The 18,330-nt window shown below is 50.3% G+C and overlaps 11 protein-coding genes across 11 annotated transcripts; 6 read left to right on the forward strand and 5 right to left on the reverse strand.

The window, feature by feature from the left end:
• Positions 1 to 42: 42 nt before the first annotated feature.
• N7484_005233 (uncharacterized protein) lies at positions 43 to 298 on the reverse strand (the record flags this gene model as incomplete). Its single annotated transcript, XM_057115653.1, has 2 exons — positions 43 to 146; positions 205 to 298. 2 exons carry the CDS (start codon positions 296 to 298, stop codon positions 43 to 45), a joined length of 198 nt encoding a protein of 65 aa, XP_056975793.1.
• A 1,175-nt stretch (positions 299 to 1,473) lies between these two features.
• N7484_005234 (WD40 repeat domain-containing protein) lies at positions 1,474 to 3,089 on the forward strand (the record flags this gene model as incomplete). Its single annotated transcript, XM_057115654.1, has 6 exons — positions 1,474 to 1,780; positions 2,003 to 2,102; positions 2,162 to 2,228; positions 2,336 to 2,673; positions 2,739 to 2,865; positions 2,949 to 3,089. The coding sequence occupies 6 exons, from the start codon at positions 1,474 to 1,476 to the stop codon at positions 3,087 to 3,089; spliced, it is 1,080 nt and encodes a 359-aa protein (XP_056975794.1).
• Positions 3,090 to 4,450: 1,361 nt separating this feature from the next.
• On the forward strand, positions 4,451 to 5,316 carry N7484_005235 (DUF890 domain protein; the record flags this gene model as incomplete). The annotated part of the gene is made up of 3 exons (XM_057115655.1): positions 4,451 to 4,528; positions 4,576 to 4,839; positions 4,888 to 5,316. 3 exons carry the CDS (start codon positions 4,451 to 4,453, stop codon positions 5,314 to 5,316), a joined length of 771 nt encoding a protein of 256 aa, XP_056975795.1.
• A 200-nt stretch (positions 5,317 to 5,516) lies between these two features.
• On the forward strand, positions 5,517 to 6,410 carry N7484_005236 (uncharacterized protein; the record flags this gene model as incomplete). Its single annotated transcript, XM_057115656.1, has 2 exons — positions 5,517 to 5,675; positions 5,733 to 6,410. The coding sequence occupies 2 exons, from the start codon at positions 5,517 to 5,519 to the stop codon at positions 6,408 to 6,410; spliced, it is 837 nt and encodes a 278-aa protein (XP_056975796.1).
• A 294-nt stretch (positions 6,411 to 6,704) lies between these two features.
• On the forward strand, positions 6,705 to 7,892 carry N7484_005237 (uncharacterized protein; the record flags this gene model as incomplete). The annotated part of the gene is made up of 2 exons (XM_057115657.1): positions 6,705 to 6,733; positions 6,782 to 7,892. 2 exons carry the CDS (start codon positions 6,705 to 6,707, stop codon positions 7,890 to 7,892), a joined length of 1,140 nt encoding a protein of 379 aa, XP_056975797.1.
• A 117-nt stretch (positions 7,893 to 8,009) lies between these two features.
• N7484_005238 (hydroxyacyl-thioester dehydratase HTD2) lies at positions 8,010 to 9,156 on the reverse strand (the record flags this gene model as incomplete). The annotated part of the gene is made up of 2 exons (XM_057115658.1): positions 8,010 to 8,493; positions 8,558 to 9,156. 2 exons carry the CDS (start codon positions 9,154 to 9,156, stop codon positions 8,010 to 8,012), a joined length of 1,083 nt encoding a protein of 360 aa, XP_056975798.1.
• A 327-nt stretch (positions 9,157 to 9,483) lies between these two features.
• On the reverse strand, positions 9,484 to 11,148 carry N7484_005239 (tRNA-dihydrouridine synthase family protein; the record flags this gene model as incomplete). The annotated part of the gene is made up of 2 exons (XM_057115659.1): positions 9,484 to 10,953; positions 11,017 to 11,148. 2 exons carry the CDS (start codon positions 11,146 to 11,148, stop codon positions 9,484 to 9,486), a joined length of 1,602 nt encoding a protein of 533 aa, XP_056975799.1.
• Positions 11,149 to 11,451: 303 nt separating this feature from the next.
• Positions 11,452 to 12,982, forward strand: N7484_005240 (putative MFS glucose transporter; the record flags this gene model as incomplete). Its single annotated transcript, XM_057115660.1, has 2 exons — positions 11,452 to 11,550; positions 11,618 to 12,982. The coding sequence occupies 2 exons, from the start codon at positions 11,452 to 11,454 to the stop codon at positions 12,980 to 12,982; spliced, it is 1,464 nt and encodes a 487-aa protein (XP_056975800.1).
• A 330-nt stretch (positions 12,983 to 13,312) lies between these two features.
• On the forward strand, positions 13,313 to 14,625 carry dspC (dual specificity phosphatase YVH1; the record flags this gene model as incomplete). The annotated part of the gene is made up of 4 exons (XM_057115661.1): positions 13,313 to 13,356; positions 13,434 to 13,655; positions 13,765 to 14,115; positions 14,184 to 14,625. The coding sequence occupies 4 exons, from the start codon at positions 13,313 to 13,315 to the stop codon at positions 14,623 to 14,625; spliced, it is 1,059 nt and encodes a 352-aa protein (XP_056975801.1).
• A 326-nt stretch (positions 14,626 to 14,951) lies between these two features.
• On the reverse strand, positions 14,952 to 16,085 carry N7484_005242 (class I SAM-dependent methyltransferase; the record flags this gene model as incomplete). The annotated part of the gene is made up of 1 exon (XM_057115662.1): positions 14,952 to 16,085. The coding sequence occupies one exon, from the start codon at positions 16,083 to 16,085 to the stop codon at positions 14,952 to 14,954; it is 1,134 nt and encodes a 377-aa protein (XP_056975802.1).
• Positions 16,086 to 16,414: 329 nt separating this feature from the next.
• Positions 16,415 to 17,986, reverse strand: N7484_005243 (glycosyltransferase family 69 protein; the record flags this gene model as incomplete). Its single annotated transcript, XM_057115663.1, has 1 exon — positions 16,415 to 17,986. One exon carries the CDS (start codon positions 17,984 to 17,986, stop codon positions 16,415 to 16,417), a length of 1,572 nt encoding a protein of 523 aa, XP_056975803.1.
• Between the last annotated feature and the right edge of the window lie 344 nt (positions 17,987 to 18,330).

The raw sequence follows: 18,330 nt of genomic DNA on the forward strand, positions 1-18,330 counted from the left end.
ATTTATGCTTCGAAGCCCGCTTCGAAGTCCGTAATGCACGCCCTAGTAGTTAGGGATGCAAACACCGTCATTCCACTCAGTGGCGCCAACGCACTGCCAGTCGTCGCAGCAAGAGGGGCCATTGCTCTGGCAGGCAACTTTGTAGTCTGTAGACATATTTAGTCAGCTGTACTCGATTTGCGTTGCTTTTTGAATCAGACTCACGGCCGACGCAAGTGCGCTTCTCGAAGGCATCAGGGTAAGGGGATGCAGCGGCAACAGCGGCCATGGTAGCAATGATAATGGTGATAAACTGCATCTTGATGGTGGATTTATTGATCGGGAGATCGGCTGTTTGGTTGTTTGGTTGAGGAGTGGGGTTGCTTGATGGATGGATGGATGGATGGATGGATGGATGGATTTTCAGACTTTGAAGGAGATCTCCAGCTATTTATGCTTTTATTTGACCATCGTAGATGCCATTGTGGCGTGTAACCTCGGTTACCTCCCTCGTACTATACAAATTAGATCCGCGACGTCTCAACATCATCGATGTTTGGCCCCCAGGGTGACTTGGCGTTTACCAGATAGTGAGATGACGGGGCCGTTTCTGCGTTTTATCCATTATGGGCAAGCGGTAGGCAAGCAAGGATCCACATTTTTGCCTCTGAAGGATCGAGTCTATCTGGTGATTCCCTAACTTGGATATTGTGAGCATCCAGCGCCCCGTAGCGATATACGAATGCTGGCAAGAGGCGCTTTCGGCAAAATTCTCGTCTATTTCGATCCTTGGCCATTTGATAGAGCTAAAATCCTCCTCATAAGGCTCGATCTCTCCAAAAAGGTCGCTTTGTGAACATTTGGTAACGTGAACGATCAGATTCGTAAGCGAATACCGGGAAAAGGTATGCTTTAAACAGCGCGGAGCAAAGAATTGATTGTTCCAAAGCTTGTCTTAGCTTTTTCTGAGGATAGTCAAATCTCTTCCAGGCTCTATGTTGCTGTGACGAGAGGTCATGTTCGGTATGTTACCACAGGGGCATTTTAACATTGCCGTCGCATGTCGAACATAATACATACGTAATGGTGTTCGGCTTCCAATGGCTCAACAATGGCTTGGGATTTTAGCAAAGATGTGCAACGCCTTTATAGAGCACGATAGAGTAGAGCAAAAATCTAAATGATTCGTCAAAAGGTGATGGTTGAATGTAATGATTCTCTTGTCCTCTTGACATGTACACCAGCGGCGGTGTGTTGAGCCCCACGCAAATGGGAATTTTTCTTGGCTCCGAAACCTCCACGGTATAGACGAAAATTACCAGGAACCATTTGAAAGAACAAACACGAGGACCACGATCAAGCTGTATTGATCTAAGCTAAGGATCGACGATAAAATTCAAGGAAAACGGACCCGTGCCCTGTGATCACATTGTGTTTCCACCTGCCATAGGCCTATCAGCAAGGAGCATTTGGCGTCAAAATTCATCAGCCACCATGTTCACACTGAAAGAGACAGCATCTTCATCGCTGTCGCTACCGACAGACAACTACATTTACTCCCTTGTGCCGTCTGCAGCCGGCGCCTTTGCCGCTATCTCCTCGGACGATTCTCTGCGCGTTTTCGATGCCGCTAATCTTAATCGCGTCGCGGTGGTCTCCCAAAAGGCCCACGACGGAGGTGTCACTTCACTACGGAGCTATGCATCAGGTGAATCACAGCTGCTGGTGACTGGTGGTCGTGAGGGAAAAGTGAAGCTGTGGGATGTTCGAGCTGGAAATACAGCGATAGAGGTAGAAACAAGTGAGTCAGGAAATACCTTGCATTTTCTTTCCCCGTCTTTTCCAATCACATCTTGCTTCTTACCTTGGAAAATATTATGGACCAGCAACGAGTCTGGATGACTGTTCAGTGGTCAGTCCGAATGAAATTCTCGAATGGTTGCACAATTATCGGAGGATGGCCCAGCACTATCAAGTTCCTGTCTCCTGGTCTTTGACTTAGCTGATCCATTGGGTATTCTAGTGAGACATGCACCTGTGCTCTCTATTGCATGCAACCCGGAAACCAATACCATTGTCGCGGGTACAGAGCTCCTCTCGTCACAGGCAGTTGTCGCATTCTGGTAATTTCTTTATAGATGAATCACGAAAAATCATGTGCTATACTCACACCTACTGATAGGGATATAAGATCTCCACAGGCTCCGCGCCTTCAATATGTGGAGAGCCACAATGACGATATCACAGAGGCAAGTCACTTTTTCGCGCATCTAGATCGGTGCATACCGCATTGCCCTTCCTACAAGAAACGGCTATCTAAAAAAAAATAAAATAAAATAAACTAATCGATAGATAGCTTCAATATCACCCAGCCCGCAATAACATCTTACTTTCTGGCAGCACTGACGGGCTTGTTAATATCTATGACACAACAGTGACAGACGAGGATGACGCCCTGGTGCAGGTCATCAACCATGGCTCGGTTCATCATGCTGGCTTCTTGTCCGAGAGTACTATCTTTGCGCTGAGCCATGACGAACAGTTCTCTATTCATCCAGCCACCAATCCCGACGATCCTGGGCAAGAACCCGAGCCAGTAGAGTTCGATGACGTACGAGAGCCATTGAGCATTGAGTATGTTGTGCAGGTCTGCATGGGTGGGCAAGGACCGTATATTGCGGCTGGCAACAAAATGTATGTTTTTCCGACACTTTCTCTTGTACACTGCCCAGGTTACTAATTTCTTTTCTCTGCCACAGTGATAAGCGCCTTGATTTGGTTCCGTTGGTCTCCAGTCCCGGCTGGCAATTTGACCAGAATAACCTTTGGCGCCTGCCTGGTGCGCATGGTGATGAGGTTGTGCGCTCGGTATACTTGGATGATCAGGTATTTCTTCTTCTCCCATGTTCAGCCGAATAAAGCACCTTCGAGTGCAATGTCTGGTTCTTCTTGCTGATATTATTCTACAGAGTCAATCAGTCTTTACTTGTGGCGAGGACGGGTTCGTGCGGGTGTGGAAGCCTGATGGGGATGATTCGCAAGCCCAGGCTGGATCTACAAAGACTTCGCGGAAGGAGAAGAAACAGAAAGATCGGTTCCGGCCTTATTAGATATGGAGCAACTTGGTTCAGAGACCTGAGGTCAGGGGGGAGTCAGACGGCAAAATACCTAGATGTCGATACAATCAAATGACAAATAATTTCGGAATTACAGCGTCTCTGATACTTTAGTTTGACGTCCGGGTATCGATTACATGTGTCATGGATGATGATAAATCATGTGAATTGGGCTCTAGGGCTGTTGCCATCCACAGGAATATATCTCGGGTGACCGCCAGGTCACATGTCTATCGACCACCTACCCAGGCAAATGTTCCGTGATTTCCCCAAGAGACTTTGTTCTTATCATGAAACACCCAACAATCCGTTCGGCGAATTGATCTTAGCACCTGGCATATGAAGTGTCATACTGTAGTGCAGACATAACCTTCGAAGGTGGGTCTCCATATTTACCGCCACAATTGACGTCTACAACACACAAACCCACATGCCCTTACCTTCCATTTTCTTCACAACGGAACAAAAATGGAGTCGGCGCGTTCTCTTTACAAAAACGGGGTCAATTTCGAGGAGCTCGCATTACAAGCGCCTGATTTCGCTAATTTGTAAGTGCATCTTCAAATCAAAGGGAACATCAAGTGCTGAAGAATCATCAGGCTCAAATTAAATAAAAAAGTGGACTTCAATGACCCAGCCACTGTCCGGTATGATATGAATTATACGGTCTAGCAATGAAAACTCATTTCGTTACAGACAATTAACCATTAGCTTGCTGAAGCGCGATTTTGGCCTTGAAGTCAAACTTCCGAAGGATCGATTATGTCCCCCGGTCAGTACAGACACATGTCTTTAGTGATTCTATATTAATGGAAAGCTCTAGGTCCCCAACAGGTACGCAGCCCATGCTCAGTCATGACTCGCAGTATCTAATGAACTAGGCTCAATTACATCATCTGGGTGCAAGATCTTCTCGACTCTACAGAAGGAACAATTGAAAGAGAATACAACCAGAATCGGGAAGTGTTAGGCTTAGACATGTATGTCATCGATTTGAGCATGCGCCTTGATGTGCCGAGCTAACAAATTCCAGTGGAACGGGATGCTGTGCCATCTATCCTTTACTGGGCTGCAAGACTCGACCACAGTGGAAGTTTTTAGCGACCGGTATGGGTTTCGCTGACCGAAGCGCAAAGACAAGGCTAACAAGATTCAGATATTGACGAAATCAATTATTGGGCAGCCGAAGATAATATCGAAATGAATGAGCTCGAGTCACGTATTCACATATTGAAAACTGAACCCATGGACCCGTTCTTTTCGCCTGAAATGCTAGGCCATGATAGGTAAAAGGAGATGTACAAATATGAGAAAAAGGAACATGTGATTGATACCTGTCTAGGCTGGACTTCACAATGTGCAACCCACCGTTTTATACCTCACACGAGGAAATGGTTGCATCTACCGAGGCGAAAACGCAAGCTCCCTCTTCAGTAGGTCATCCCTGCGAATCACAGAGCCAGTCACTGATTTCTTCCAGACATGCACTGGAGCTGATGTGGAGATGATCACTCTTGGCGGAGAGGTTGGATTTGTTACGCGCATGATTGATGAGAGTCTACAAGTGCGGGATCGGATCAAATGGTATACAACTATGCTAGGCAAGCTGAGCAGTGTGACTACGCTCGTTGACAACCTGATAAAACGTGAAAACCAAAACTATGCCGTCACCGAGTTTGTGCAGGGGAACAAAACGAAGCGCTGGGCTGTTGCCTGGTCGTGGGGGGATATGCGACCTGCAATGGTACGACAATTCCATAATACGGTATGACTGTTTCTAATGATCATACAGAGCGTCGCAAGAGGAATTCCGGGCTTCCCAAAGCACCTCCTGCCTTTTCCTGCTGACTTTAGCTTCGTGCTTCCACCGACAAAATCAATCGATGTCGCAATTGCTACTATGGATACCGAGCTGAGCTCCTTGTCCTGGTACTGGACATGGGATCAATCCCGTAGTGCTGGCGTCGGATTTGCGCCCGAGAACGTCTGGTCTCGTCAAGCACGTCGCAAGCTCAAGTTTGCTGGACAAGATGGTGCGCCAGGCAAACTATTGGCCATGCCGATGAGAGTGGAATTGGGAATTCGAGTTCAGTTGACACTGGTTCGAGGGCAGGATCCTGAAAGACACGAAGTCCAAGTGTTGATTAGCTGGACCCGAGGCACAAACAGTGTGTTGTTCGAGAGTTTCTGCGGAATGCTGAGGAGGAAAATGGAGCCATAGTTTATCGGAAATGGCCAAAATCGCTAGCGTACTGAAAACCAAATTCTGTGACTTATGTAGTATGTATGATGTGCATCTCGGATGTTCGGACAGACTGTGGGGTCTCGGCGTTCACTTCTGGATGCCGTGTCCGTACAGTAACCTCGGGATTGCGTCTTTCAAAACCAAATGCCCTTTGCAACTTTCACATACACCACGCCATGTCAAAACTCTCCAGTAGCTTGAAAGCATTGATCAATGCCCCGGCCGCCAGGCCACACACTGTGCCTGCACCCGCCAACATTGCCTCGGTCTACTTCAAGATCCAGCAGGCGGCCCAGGCCCAGCAACTTTCACAGCCATCATGGATCGCGCTGTCGGTCAGCAACCCTACAAGCATGCAAAGTAATGACAACAGGTCATACTGACTTGTCTAGACCGCTGCGACCATGACCATGAACTCTCCCGAATCCCTCGCCGTCCTCTACCAGCTTGCCTCCTCCACATCCAATAATGTTGAAACCGCCGAGCTGATGCGCGAGGTGGGACTGAAGTGCATCAGCTTTAACGGAATCCCACGAACAATCAACTGTCTGAATGCGTTCAAGAGTAGTCTCCCGGAGGCTGTTGGCGATCAGCTCTCCCGCACTCCTACCCGCACTCCAACACCAGCGAACATTACCGAGATCAGCGAACGCGGCCGAGCACTCTGGGACTCGATCTACCGGCCCTTCGAGAAGAAGCTATACAATAAGCTTGCCGACTCGCACCCCGATCTGCCGGTCCATATCTTGCATAGTAACTACGGTGCTCTACTCTCAGACCCCGCACGGGACACCGGTGCCTCGGCCGGTCGCGTGTTGACCTCCATCGTGGCCGTGTCCTGTCTACGCGCACAGACGGGTGTCGGTCCCCAGGTGCTTTCTCATGTATTTGGACTCCGGAAGGCACTGGAGGATGGCAGTTGGGCTAGTGACGTTGAGAGCGAGCAAGGTGCACGTTGGTTGGCCAGTGACGAAGGCAACACCTGGATCCTCAACAGCGTGGATGCGATCGTTGAGGCCATTAGCCAGGGTACTGGCTCGAATTTTGCGCCTGGTAAGGCGAAGCTATGAACGTTTAGCCCTTGGAAGGGTATATCCACAATTTGTATATAGACCATCGCAGAATCACAATATCGCATAGATGCAACTTGTCCCTGTAGACCTCTCAAGTTTAGCGTTGGATTGGGGTACTTCGTTGATTTCCAGTGCCAGGAGTGCGGAGTCGGAAATCATATGATAAGCTGTTAAGTCCCGCCAACATCGGAACACCTCTCTTCTTTCCGCCTGCTCTACACCCTCTCCTCTCGGACTCCATGATTGTTTTATCCCAATGATATAGATTCCCCAGTTTCCTTCAATCTCACCATGGCTGGAGTCGGGATCTCCTGGGGAACGTAGGTTCTCCGCAAACCCCTACGCGCTTCGATTCTAATCGTGAACAGCATCAAATCCCTCCTGATCTTCTTTGGTCCAATCCTTTTGCCCCGACTACTTGGAGCCTACCGGGCCCTGCGAGTCTCCATCGCCAGTCGCCCACCACCCCGTCCTCTGCCCGCCGCCCCCAATCGAGCGCTGAACCTCTTGTTTGGAAGCATTGTCTTCTTCCTCATTCTCAGCTTGCCTTTCAACCCTCATGCCCCCGAAGCCAACATCTTCGCCCTCACTCGCTCACGAATCAATACTCCGATCGATGTGGTCTTCCACCGGCTCACCAGACTTCGGTCTGATGGTTTATTGACCGACGCGGATACCCTGCTTCGAGACAAATTAACCTCTCTTGGCGCTCGCAAGGTCTACCTCACCTTTGGTGCCGATGCCTTGACCTCCTGCCAGTACTGTTCCTTCGACAACCTCTATACCTACTTCTTATACTATCTGCCTGCCAACGTGCTCCGACCGCATCTTCTACATCTCCTGATTCTCGCTGTTGCCACATCCGCACCGTTCGGGGGACGGGAATCTAGCCGCTGGCGGACCAAGTTCACCCTCGCCGGTCTGGCGCTGGCGCTCGTGGATGTCTATTTCGTTGCTACATATGATGCCGTGAAATCGGCAAGCCCTGCAGTGCGGGCGGGCCAAATTCCTCCCACTGGTCTCTATAACCTCATGGTGCTTCTGCGGCCACTCGCATTCACCATTTGTGACAGTCTATGTGCCATCGTCATCTACCTCTCAGCTACCAACCGATTCTTCTTTAAACCACCATCCACGGTGGAGCATCTCGATCAGGCAGTGTCGGTTGCATTGGCCGCGGTCACCGGTGCCAACTCAAAACTTCATGCTGTCAATGTGACTCGCAATGCCGTTGTTCGGGACAAAGCGCTGAAATCGCGCGATGATCTGTATTGGCAAACCGTGGTGGCTGTGGAGAGCAATGGGGGCCAAGGCGGTTCTTCGGCCGAGAGAGGAGCAGTAGTGAACAATATCTGGGAGGAGGAGGAAGTCGCTCGAGCCATGTCAAAGACGATGGCGGGCCAGGGAGGAGTGGATTTGGCGCAACTCGGGATGAGTGCGAATGAATTTGTACGCGGCGTGACCGAAGGTTTGGATTAGGGTACATATACATTAGACAGACACATGACATTTCTCGGCTAGACTGACTTGGGGCATCATGTATAGCTCTTCTATTCGTAGAAAACGACATGATCATTTTAATGAACAGATGGGCATCTATTCAATGTCTGCCTTCATCGCGACCACTCCATTCAATCCAACAATGTGCACCTTAGACCGATCACCCTCCTCTTGCAACACCACCGAATACTCGTCACCCGCATACAACGGACTCGTTGCACGGTATGAGATGCGCTGAGGGACCACCAGAGTGGGATCGGCAACCTTTCTACCTTGAGTGTCCCTCCAGAGGTCCAGGATTGTGATCAGGTTCAATGGTCCATGAACGACCACATCTTTATGCCCCTCGACATCGCGCGCCCAGGGAAGTGAGTAATGAATTTTGTGCGGATTGAAAGTTAACGCAGAGAACCGGAAAAGAGTGACAGGGGTCTGCACAAAAGTCCGCGAATGGGTATTGCCTTTAGTGGATATCGCGGTCTGCTTTGGGGCCGCAGTATGAGAAGTTGAGACCAGAAACTGATCACTTGGCGCTGAGGATGCTGACGGCGGTGGTAAGGCCTTGCGGAATACCCAGTTTCTAAGCCACGGGTCAATATCTCACATACTTCATCGTCGATGTGCCGACAAGGTTGACTACTCACCTGCGATCAATGACCGAGACTCCCTGTTCATTTGAAAAAGCTTTCTCGACCCCGACTACGATCATATCTTCACCCGTCTTCTTGACGACCTTGTGCTCAGCGCTCAATACATGTGTTGTCTCGTGCACTTCCTGGCCCACCCGCAAGAGGTTGGGCTTCCCCTCTGAATTCCTCGGCCAAAGCACCTCACCTCCTGCCCACATGCGGCGAGTGAAGGGCGTATCAGGGTTATATGATGCATCTGTACCGTCCGCGCCAAGCTCAGCTTCTAGGAAAGCAGGGGTAAAATATACTAGGTGGTATCCGGGTGGGACGGGTGTTTCGGCCGGCGGCCCTGTTGGTGCATTGGAGAGCAAGGGCGAGCCAGGAAAGAGGGAGGGACGATTGAGTGTGAGGCTCAGAAGCTGAAGTTGGTTGGCATCTAGTGTTTGAGTGCGGGTCTGGGGCCCTAGTGATTGGAAGCGCGAAAGGAATGACGCAGCCACATCTGCGGCGGCGGGATCCCGCAAACTGTAGGAGATGGTGAAGCTCCGGATCGCAGCCAAATTCCCTACTGGTGAACGTAGAGACGGCCGGAGCCGGGCTATAAGTGTAGTCATGTCTGTAGTTAAACGCTGGAGATAAAAGAGGTACAATTGGGGGCGCATGCACGGCATCTCCAATTCTTATACGCGGGGAAGCACATTAAGTTGCCGCAAGTCGGCTTTATGCCCGGACCCACTTTGTATTCGAGATCATGGACTATGCGCGATTCCACGAATTTACGTGGCGTTTTAAATATGGTAATTGTAAGAGAGGGACTAAAGACAGACACGCAACAATTCCAATATAACAATGGATATGTACTTGGATAGTAACCTTCTAAACGCTATGCAATACAGGTATCCCACTCTCTTTACACTCATTTATATGCTTTGCAATGCTTCTCAGCCACTCACAAGATTATCAGGAGTCAGGGTTGCAGAGGAATCAGTGACACCGTTAACGGGACTCGCAGCATTCACAGAATTCGGGGGTTTGGCCTCGGTTGCTTTCTGTATCTCTGCTTTCTCGGCCTTCTCCTCCTTCTTGCTGTCCTTGTTGCCCTTTAGCTGCAACGCTCCAGATTCGAGGGCTTCTTCAGGCAAGGGTCGAATATGCGGCTGGCAAATCCACCATGGACGTCCGTATTCCGCGATAGTAGCCTTTGACCCAGTCAAGGTGGGATCGTGAGGTCTCTCAAACTTCTCGGGGTTCACTTCGTACTCTTTCAGACCATCCTTGATTGCTCGCTCCACAAGAGTCAGGACCCGCTCAAAAGCAGGCATGTCACCAGGTCGTGAATGAGCAAGAGCATCTCGAACATGAGTGTGAGTGGAAACCATCGGCCGCAGAACCTGGAAAAGATGACCTTGCATGACACCCAGGCTGGGAGAGTTGGGCTTCTTAATCTTATCACGTTTTTGTTTCTTCTTGGCTGGACCTTCCTCCTCTCCCTCAACCTCGTCCGTACTGAATTCTTCTGCCTTATCTACCGGGTCTGAGGGAAGGAAAAGTGGCTTTCTTTCTGGGACGGGTTGCTCAAGAACGTATTGGTAGATAATGTCGAGGTATCGACGGAGGATCGCGTCGATTCGGTAACCACCTTTTCCATTGCGATCGCGCCAGTATTCCCGTCCTCCGGTGCCGGGTGGTGGTGGCTTACTGAAGATAGTCGGATCAGAGAGGTTTCCCTCGGCGCTCATGACACCGTCGGCGCCCGTTGCTTCAAGGCACCGTTCAATATCATCGTAGTTGAGGATATTCCCGTTCGCAAAAATCACAGTGTCAGGGGGTAGATTATCTCGCAGATAGCGAATGTAGCTCCAATCTGCAACTCCTGTTTCATGACCCTTCTGTTCTCGTCTGCGTCCGTGTACCGCAATAATATTTGCGCCTGCGGAAAGAATCATCTTCGCATACTCCAGAGTTTTTTCCTTGGTCTCCTGAATCCGGAACTTGGCTGTGACCGGCACGTCAAGTTCAGTGTGGAGCTTATTGATGAGCTTGTAGATCAAGTCCCAATCTTCCTGGAGGAAAGCACCGTAGTGGCCCTTTCGCGCAATACCTTGGGGACAGCCCAGATTCAGGTCCACGGCATCACAATAGGGTGCGGCATGGCGCGCTGCTTCCAAGAATTCGTCCGGGTTGTTTGCGCAAAATTGGACGAAGAGAGGTCGGTCAAAGGCCGGGTTGCCGTCGAGAAACAGGTCATCTTGTTTGGTCGTTTCACCAGCCGCTCCTCGGGTCGGTTGAAAATGCTGGGACCGCATGCGAGGATTTTCACCAAAGAGACGCGCATGGTACATAGGGGAGTATGAAAGTAAAGATTTCTGTTCTTCCGCAGGTAAAAAGGATCGAGTGAGCATGCGCCACGCCTGAATAGACCCAGATGATTAGTATACAAGTGGCATATCGGACTGAAACAAAGCGGCACTCACAAACTCCGATCTATCAACCATAGGGGCAACAATATACTTTGGACTGCCAATACTCTCATAGAATTGTCTGCCCTGTAGTTTCTTGGGTGCGGCAGACGCCGTCACGCCATTCTGCGCATCGTTGGAGGCCATTTGGAAAGGTAATCGAGGCGCTGTCTGGATGGCACGACCCAGCCACGGGACTAGCGGAGCGAATCGCTTCGGAAGACCTATTTTGGCAGGTAGGATCGAAAAAAAAGAGGGAAAAAACTCAAGGGAAGGAAGCAACCAGTTTTCGGAGATCAGCGCGGGGAGTTGGAGACGACTTTTTTTCTGCGCGTCCTCCTTATCTCGGAGCGGAACTACAATTATCACTCTTATCGCTTATCGTTATTCCTGGGGAAACGTCTTGACCCTCTCCTAGGACCACTCTACAACCCTGTCCTATCGCTCATCATGGCTTCGGGCGAGTCGGCACGGTTGAAAGCAAAATCGTACCTGATTTTTATTGTGCTCATCGCGACACTGGGTCCGTTTCAATTCGGTTATCACCTAGTACGTATAATCTAAGCGCGCGGCCACCTTGTCCCCGATGTCCCCACTTTCCACTAACCACGAACAGGCCGAACTGAATGCACCCCAGGAGGTCATAACTTGTCAAAAGAAGAGTATCGGAGTCAAGGCTCTTCGTCATGGCCTTCTGCAATGCATCCCCATGGACACGTCCCAGTTTGGCTTGATCTCATCGATATATACTCTGGGTGGACTTTTGGGGGCTCTGCTAGCAGGACCTATCTCGACCAAGTCCGGACGCCGCGTCACACTCCAGGCGACAACGGTCTTTTTCATCCTGGGGCCTGTGACTGAGTCTCTAGCTTCTGCCATTCCCCTTCTTGCTCTCGGCCGATTCTTGTCTGGGATCGGTTGTGGCGCTGCCCTCGTGGTGAGCCCTATTTATGTCTCTGAGGTTGCTCCTCCAAAGTCCCGCGGGTTGTTCGGAGTTGTAACCCAAGTGATGATCAATGTTGGAATTCTCTCATCACAGGTGCTAGGGTACTTCTGGAGCCATGATAGCATGTGGCGATTGATACTCGCGGCGGCGGGTATCGTGGGAGTGTTAGAACTCGTGGGCCTCTTCTTGGTGCCTGAGAGCCCAGTCTGGCTGGCAGAAAACCACCAAAGAAGCCGGGCCCGGCATGTCTTGCAGCGCATCCGAGGCGCGGATGCGGACATTGAGGCCGAAATCGCGGCTTTGGGAGATGCTAGTGCTGTGCCGACGTCCGGTGAGGAGGAATCTCTCCTTTCCCCGCCGTCTGACAACCAAACTCCCAAGCCGATGGGAGTTACAATGCTTCGGGCTGTACAGGATCCACGCTATCGACCCGCCATCTTTGCCGTCGTCGTTTCCATGCTTGCCCAGCAATTGACCGGGATTAACAGCCTCGTGATGTACAGTGTTTCCATCCTGCAGACTATTTTGCCCACTGGGGCTGCACTGCTTACCATCATGACCTCCGTGATTAATCTCATAGCGACGCTGGCATGCATGCCTTTGCCCGATCGCATTGGCCGTAAGACATGCATGCTGCTCAGTATCAGTAGTCTGGGTTGCTGTTCCACCCTCTTGGCGCTTGGGTTTGCTTTCCAGCAGAAGGTTGTCTCTGCAGTCGCATGCTTACTTTTTGTTGCCTGCTTTGCGGTGGGACTAGGACCGGTTCCCTTTTTACTGTCGTCTGAGTTGGTCGGACCGGAGGCAGTTGGTGCAACTCAAAGCTGGGGATTATCGGTCAACTGGATGGCTACATTTGTGGTGGCACAATTCTTCCCCGTTGTCAATGATGCGCTGGGTGGCCAGGGCAGGGTATACTGGATTTTCGCGGCTATGGCGGGACTCTTGGGAGTGCTTCTTTATCGAATCCTTCCAGAGACCCGGGGAAAAGCCAATGCAGATGAGGTCTGGGGTCGAGTACAGCGTCGGGAGGATTGAATCGAATCCCTTTAGACCGCTTCCATAAATTGCTGCCTTGGTTCTTATCGATAAAAACGATCGAATGGAAAGTCGTAGTTCGTAGGGCCGCGTTCGTTGATTGCCTAAGGCATCAACATCACCTGGCCGTCGACTGCCCTTGCCCTAACATCCTTTTTCGGGCTGGCAAATGAGGCTTAAACCTCGGTCCTCTCCATTCAAGCCTCGGAATGAGATTGGGGAAACAAAGACTCACAAGTACTTGCTTCTGCGTCAAAAGATAGCGATACTCCTGATACCAGAGCATATTCCTCTTTTCTATTATTTGCGTTTCTGCACCCTGCTATCGAGATGGCCATGAATCGCATTCCTGGTCACAACATCTACGTCGGAGGGTCGGTCTCTCAATACTTCTAATTAGATTTCTGCCGAGTGGGCCTCTATACGACCTCCCGCTGACAGGTCCCTACAGTATACTATCTCTGAAGAACAAAGCTGCTCTCGAAAGAGAAAATATCACCCATGTTGTCTCTGTGCTACGTCTTAGTCCCACTGAGGAATTATTTTCGAACTTTCAGCATCACAGAATAGACGTTGATGATGTTGATTACGAAAATCTTCTCGAACATCTCCCGGCTGCGGTCAAATTCATTCAATCTGGGCTGGATTCCAATGGGGGCGTCCTTGTGCACTGGTAAGCTGTCGTTCAATTCTTATCTGTTTTCAACTACAAGGTCCCTCATTTATTTGTGTTCCTTGCTTTGTCTCGTTACGGTAGGATAATTCAACTGACCTTCCTCCAGTGCAATGGGCAAGTCCCGGTCCGCAGCTGTCTGTATTGCTTATTTACTTCGCCAGCAGCACAGTGCGCTTACACCGCAATCTGCCTTGGAGATTATCAAGCAAGGACGGCCACTCTGTGAGCCCAATGATGGTTTCATGCAGCAACTAGAGTTGTACCACGAAATGGGATGCCCAGATGATGTCACAACCCACCCAGTCTACCAACGGTGGCTATATCGTCGCGACGTTGAGGACAGTGTGGCATGTGGTCGTGCTCCGGAAATTAAGTCAGTACGCTTTGAAGATGAACAGCCTATGCGGCCTCAGTCCGAAGATAAAGGAGAAGTGGAGATTAAATGTCGCAAATGCCGGTTCGTATTTCGTTCGACAAGAAACAGCGGTGTGGATAAAATATCGAAAGGCTAATTTGCTCTCACAGACGGGGCATCGCATCATCTAAATACATTATCTCTCATGAGCAGGAAAAACGCAGCAATGCTCGGGCACATTCCAACGTTGATTGCGCACATATATTTTTGCATCCAATGAAATGGATGAGTTCAAGCCTGTTTCCAGCAGCAGGTGCTGATGACCCAAACGGACAATATTCTGGAGATGCACCCTTATCCGGCCGCTTGTCTTGTCCAAACCCCACTTGTGGAGCCAATATCGGTAAATTTGCATGGCAAGGTATGCAATGCAGCTGTAACAGCTGGGTGGTACCTGCTCTGTGTCTGACTAAAGCTCGTGTGGACATCGCCAATAAGCCAAAGGCTAGAGGAACAGGAAACCCTCCTCCTGGCGCCCTTGGCATCCGTCTTCCCCCAGGAATGCGGCCTGCTGAGCATAACGACACTGGCTCTGGACGTGGGAACCTGTGATACATGAATACAAATGGCTTGAGTGCAAGAAATACCCTGACTGTTTATTGGTGCCGCCAAAGAGGAGCTTGGCCCTGGAGGTAGAGAACATGACACTTGCCAATTTTACCACCTAGGGGAAAGTCGATCCTCCATGCACATTTATCAACACGGCGACATGTTCTGCAAACTATGACCTATTTACGCCCATGCATATAACCCCTGGAGTGAACCAATCAAAACACCCAGGTGAGTGAAACAAAGAATTCAAAGTATTCGTTCAATTTGTAGCCAACTGGATTTGAATATGTGATCCACCTTCGTATACTTCGTAGTGACTTCAGCTCTCACTTCTTTGACGCCATGATGAGAAGTAATGGCCAGGAAAATGCTCGCTTAACATGAGAACCACCCATATTCGCGGCAAGTTGCTCCCACAGTGGCTTCACTGATTCCTCATCCATGCTTTGAAATGGAAAGATATATTCAACAAATTTCCTCAGCTCACTCACATCCCAGTCTTTTCTCCAAAGCTCCCTGTCTTCTTTCTTCAGCACCAGCTCATTCTCCGTGACGCTACTCTTGGGCTCAACGGGGAAATCACACGCAGGTTGTCCAAAGAACGGGAGAGTTGTCCATGACGAGTTCCACTTGTGCCGCTCCACGGATCCCCATTGCGCCTCGGGAAACGGGATGTAATCTAACCAACTGGCCATTCCATCCGCTGCACGCTTCCACCCCGCCTGGTGCTCAGGCCCACCTCCCTTGATCACACCGCCAAAATGATGATCAATAATTGCATTTAACAGTGGCTGGCACGTTGACGCATATTCTGCCTCCGAGAAATGAGCACGTCCATAGAACCAGATGGCAAGAGTACCGTTAGGTTTTAGTAGGGAACGGAAACTCTGTAACGCGGCTTGGGTGTCCATCAACGGGAACATGAGTGCACAAGCTACAAGATCTGCGGACGCAGCGGGGTGTCTTGATCCGAGCTCCTCGCCCATTGCGATATCGAATGAGAATCGCGATGCCGGGACGTCCGATTGGAGAAGAGAGCTCCGTGCATAATCCACGTGGTTCTTATTGTTGTCGCTCACGACGACGTGGGAGAATCGCTCGCTCAGCTTGGCGGACACATGGCCTGGTCCTGCACCCACATCGTGTGCGACAGAGAATGATGAACTTTTGGAGCGGGCGGCATGGTAGTCATACATAAGCTGGTAAAAGTCGTCGGTGTATTTCGGCCGTGTTGAGAGGTAACCATGCCAATATTGACTTTCGTCATCTTGGGTGAGTTTCCACACATTGGTGCTATCTTCATCCTTAGAGCTAGATAGACATGGTCTGCGAGCGGAAAACGTTCTCTGCCCGCTAGGTAGTGGAAATATATGGAACAATTTGCCACGAGGTTGACAGCGAGGCTTAGTTGCAAGTGCGGATGTTAGGGAAATCGAGCGACGAAATAATTTGGATGTCATGGTGAATGACCTCCTGTGAGAGGGGACGTTCCACAATGGAAATGACCAGAAACCGGGAATCCGGAGGGGCTTTGACCTAGTCAACAGAGCACCGTTGGAACCTCGGAGATTAAATCACTAATCAAGGTGGATTTGTTCAACACAAGCACGCTAACCGGAAGTCGTCTAGAGCGACAGAACAGTGGCGTGGGGATCCACGTGGACATTAGGTTAACCACTGCGTTGGTATCGTGAATACACATCCCGGTTGTATATTCATTAACTCAAGTATTATAGAATTTCAAGTCCAGCTTGATCAGACACATGCTAGAAGTAAAGATATATACAGTCTAGATCGATGGCACAGGAATGCTCTCGAACCCTTTCTGACCAGGCTTTCGGTCCTCCACGATGACCTGCAAGCCCCGACGACCACAGTATCCATCATTGCCAGCAATGCGGTCGATCAATTGAAAAGATCCACCGCCTTCCTGGGCAACATCGGGGATCCACACGGTCTCCTGTACGCTCTGTCCCGGGCCTTCGGTTCGCCGAGGATTGTGCCAAGGAAGACCAACTAGGTGGTTACCAAGATTATGGAGGAAAGAGTACAGTTTCTCAAACCGCCTCGTCACACCGAGCCAAGAGAGCGTACGGGCATCGTACGCGACCCGCACAAAGGGGTTCATGTAAATGCCAGTGTCCGTAATGTCATCCACGTTGGTTTGAGGGTCTTGAATATCGGCGTGAATCAAGCAGCACTCAGACGCCTCCCAGAACAAATCGGCGCCAGATCGGAAGCGGGCTGGTGACGTACCCTCGGTCAAAGGAGTTTGGAAGTATTTCGCCTCGAACGCGACCATACCGCCCCAGCAGCTCCGAACGCGCACAGCGTCCTTCCCTCGCAGAACGTCTCTTCGACTGTCACCATTACCGGCCGTCGAAAACCACGGAAAAAATGGAAGACCCATACTATATCCTTGAAGGTCTCGGGTGGCATATGTATCGTAGAACTTGAAGGGATTGTCAAAGTCAACAGCGCACGCAGCTCGGTATTGAGCCACGCCATCTTCATTGGCATTGGTCGAGAAAAGCAACTGTAGGGCATCGACTGGATCAAAGAAAATGTCGTTCAGATAGAGAAGTTTGTCGTATCGAGTATTAGGGTCGTCGGTGAGAGGTTTCAAGGCTTTGTTTCGGACCTGCGCTAGATACTCGATGCGCTTGACTCGTTGACTGCCGCCCGGGATGGTCACAGTTGGCAGACTTTTGGGGTCGAGATGCTTCTCGTACACAATATCCTTTCGACTGGTAATCTGTCTCTCTAATTCACGGAGCGCACTCTCCCCCTCCGCGCCACTGTCATTTTCGTAAATACTGACAAACACATTCTGATCGCCAATCATATCGATCAGTTGTAGCAGTTGATTGCCCCATTGTCCTCCAGCGAGCTCGCCGCCTCGATCGTATAAGCTGGCGGCGATAAAAACCTTCTCATTGCGGGGATTTCCACGGCCGGCATGGTTCGTACCTCGAGCAGATGTCCGAAGAAGGGCGTAGTGTGCAGGTGGACTGGTATAGGACGGGCGGAAGATGGAGGTTAATACGACGAGGGCGAGGACAATGCCAAAGACGACATGAAGATAACAGCACCGGCGACGAAAGAAGATGCGCGGTAGGCATGGGCGTGACGAGGATGCCAAGACAGGTCGAGAATTTGTTTTTAGGCGGCTATAGCCACCGAAGGATGAGAAGATGCGGGGCAACCAAGAGAATCGACCAGGCGCGACCCTGCTGATCCTGGAGAAAGGAGGCACCTGGGCCTCGAAATCGGCCTCATCTAGATTGAAGGTCCCATCGGAGTCGACCGAGGAGCGTGACGCGAGCTCGTACTCGTCGGGGTGAAGAAGGCGGGAAGACATGGCTACTTGGCGATCGCAACTCAGCCCATGGTTTCAAATGAGAGACAATGATGAAAAGGCCAAGTGAGTAGCATCCTCCACAGCTGTGGCCTATTGCATTGGGGGCGGCCGGAAGCTTGTGAGTTCAGGGACTATTGGTCTGCTTATGTAATCACTACCCTACAGAAGGGAAACACAGCTACTGAAGACTGTAAGTGCCGGCAGCCGTATTATGACTAGGTGTTTGCCCTTGCACTGATGAAAAAGCTGTACTGTATTGAGATGCAGATGGGGAGAGTATCCAATTGCCATAAGTACATGGGGGATGATTAGTTACAGAAAATAAAGGTTATATAACTATGAAA

This window comes from Penicillium longicatenatum, assembly GCF_028827895.1.
Source record: "Penicillium longicatenatum strain IBT 33135 chromosome Unknown contig_2_segment0_segment0, whole genome shotgun sequence".
NCBI classification, from domain to species: Eukaryota; Fungi; Ascomycota; class Eurotiomycetes; order Eurotiales; family Aspergillaceae; genus Penicillium; species Penicillium longicatenatum.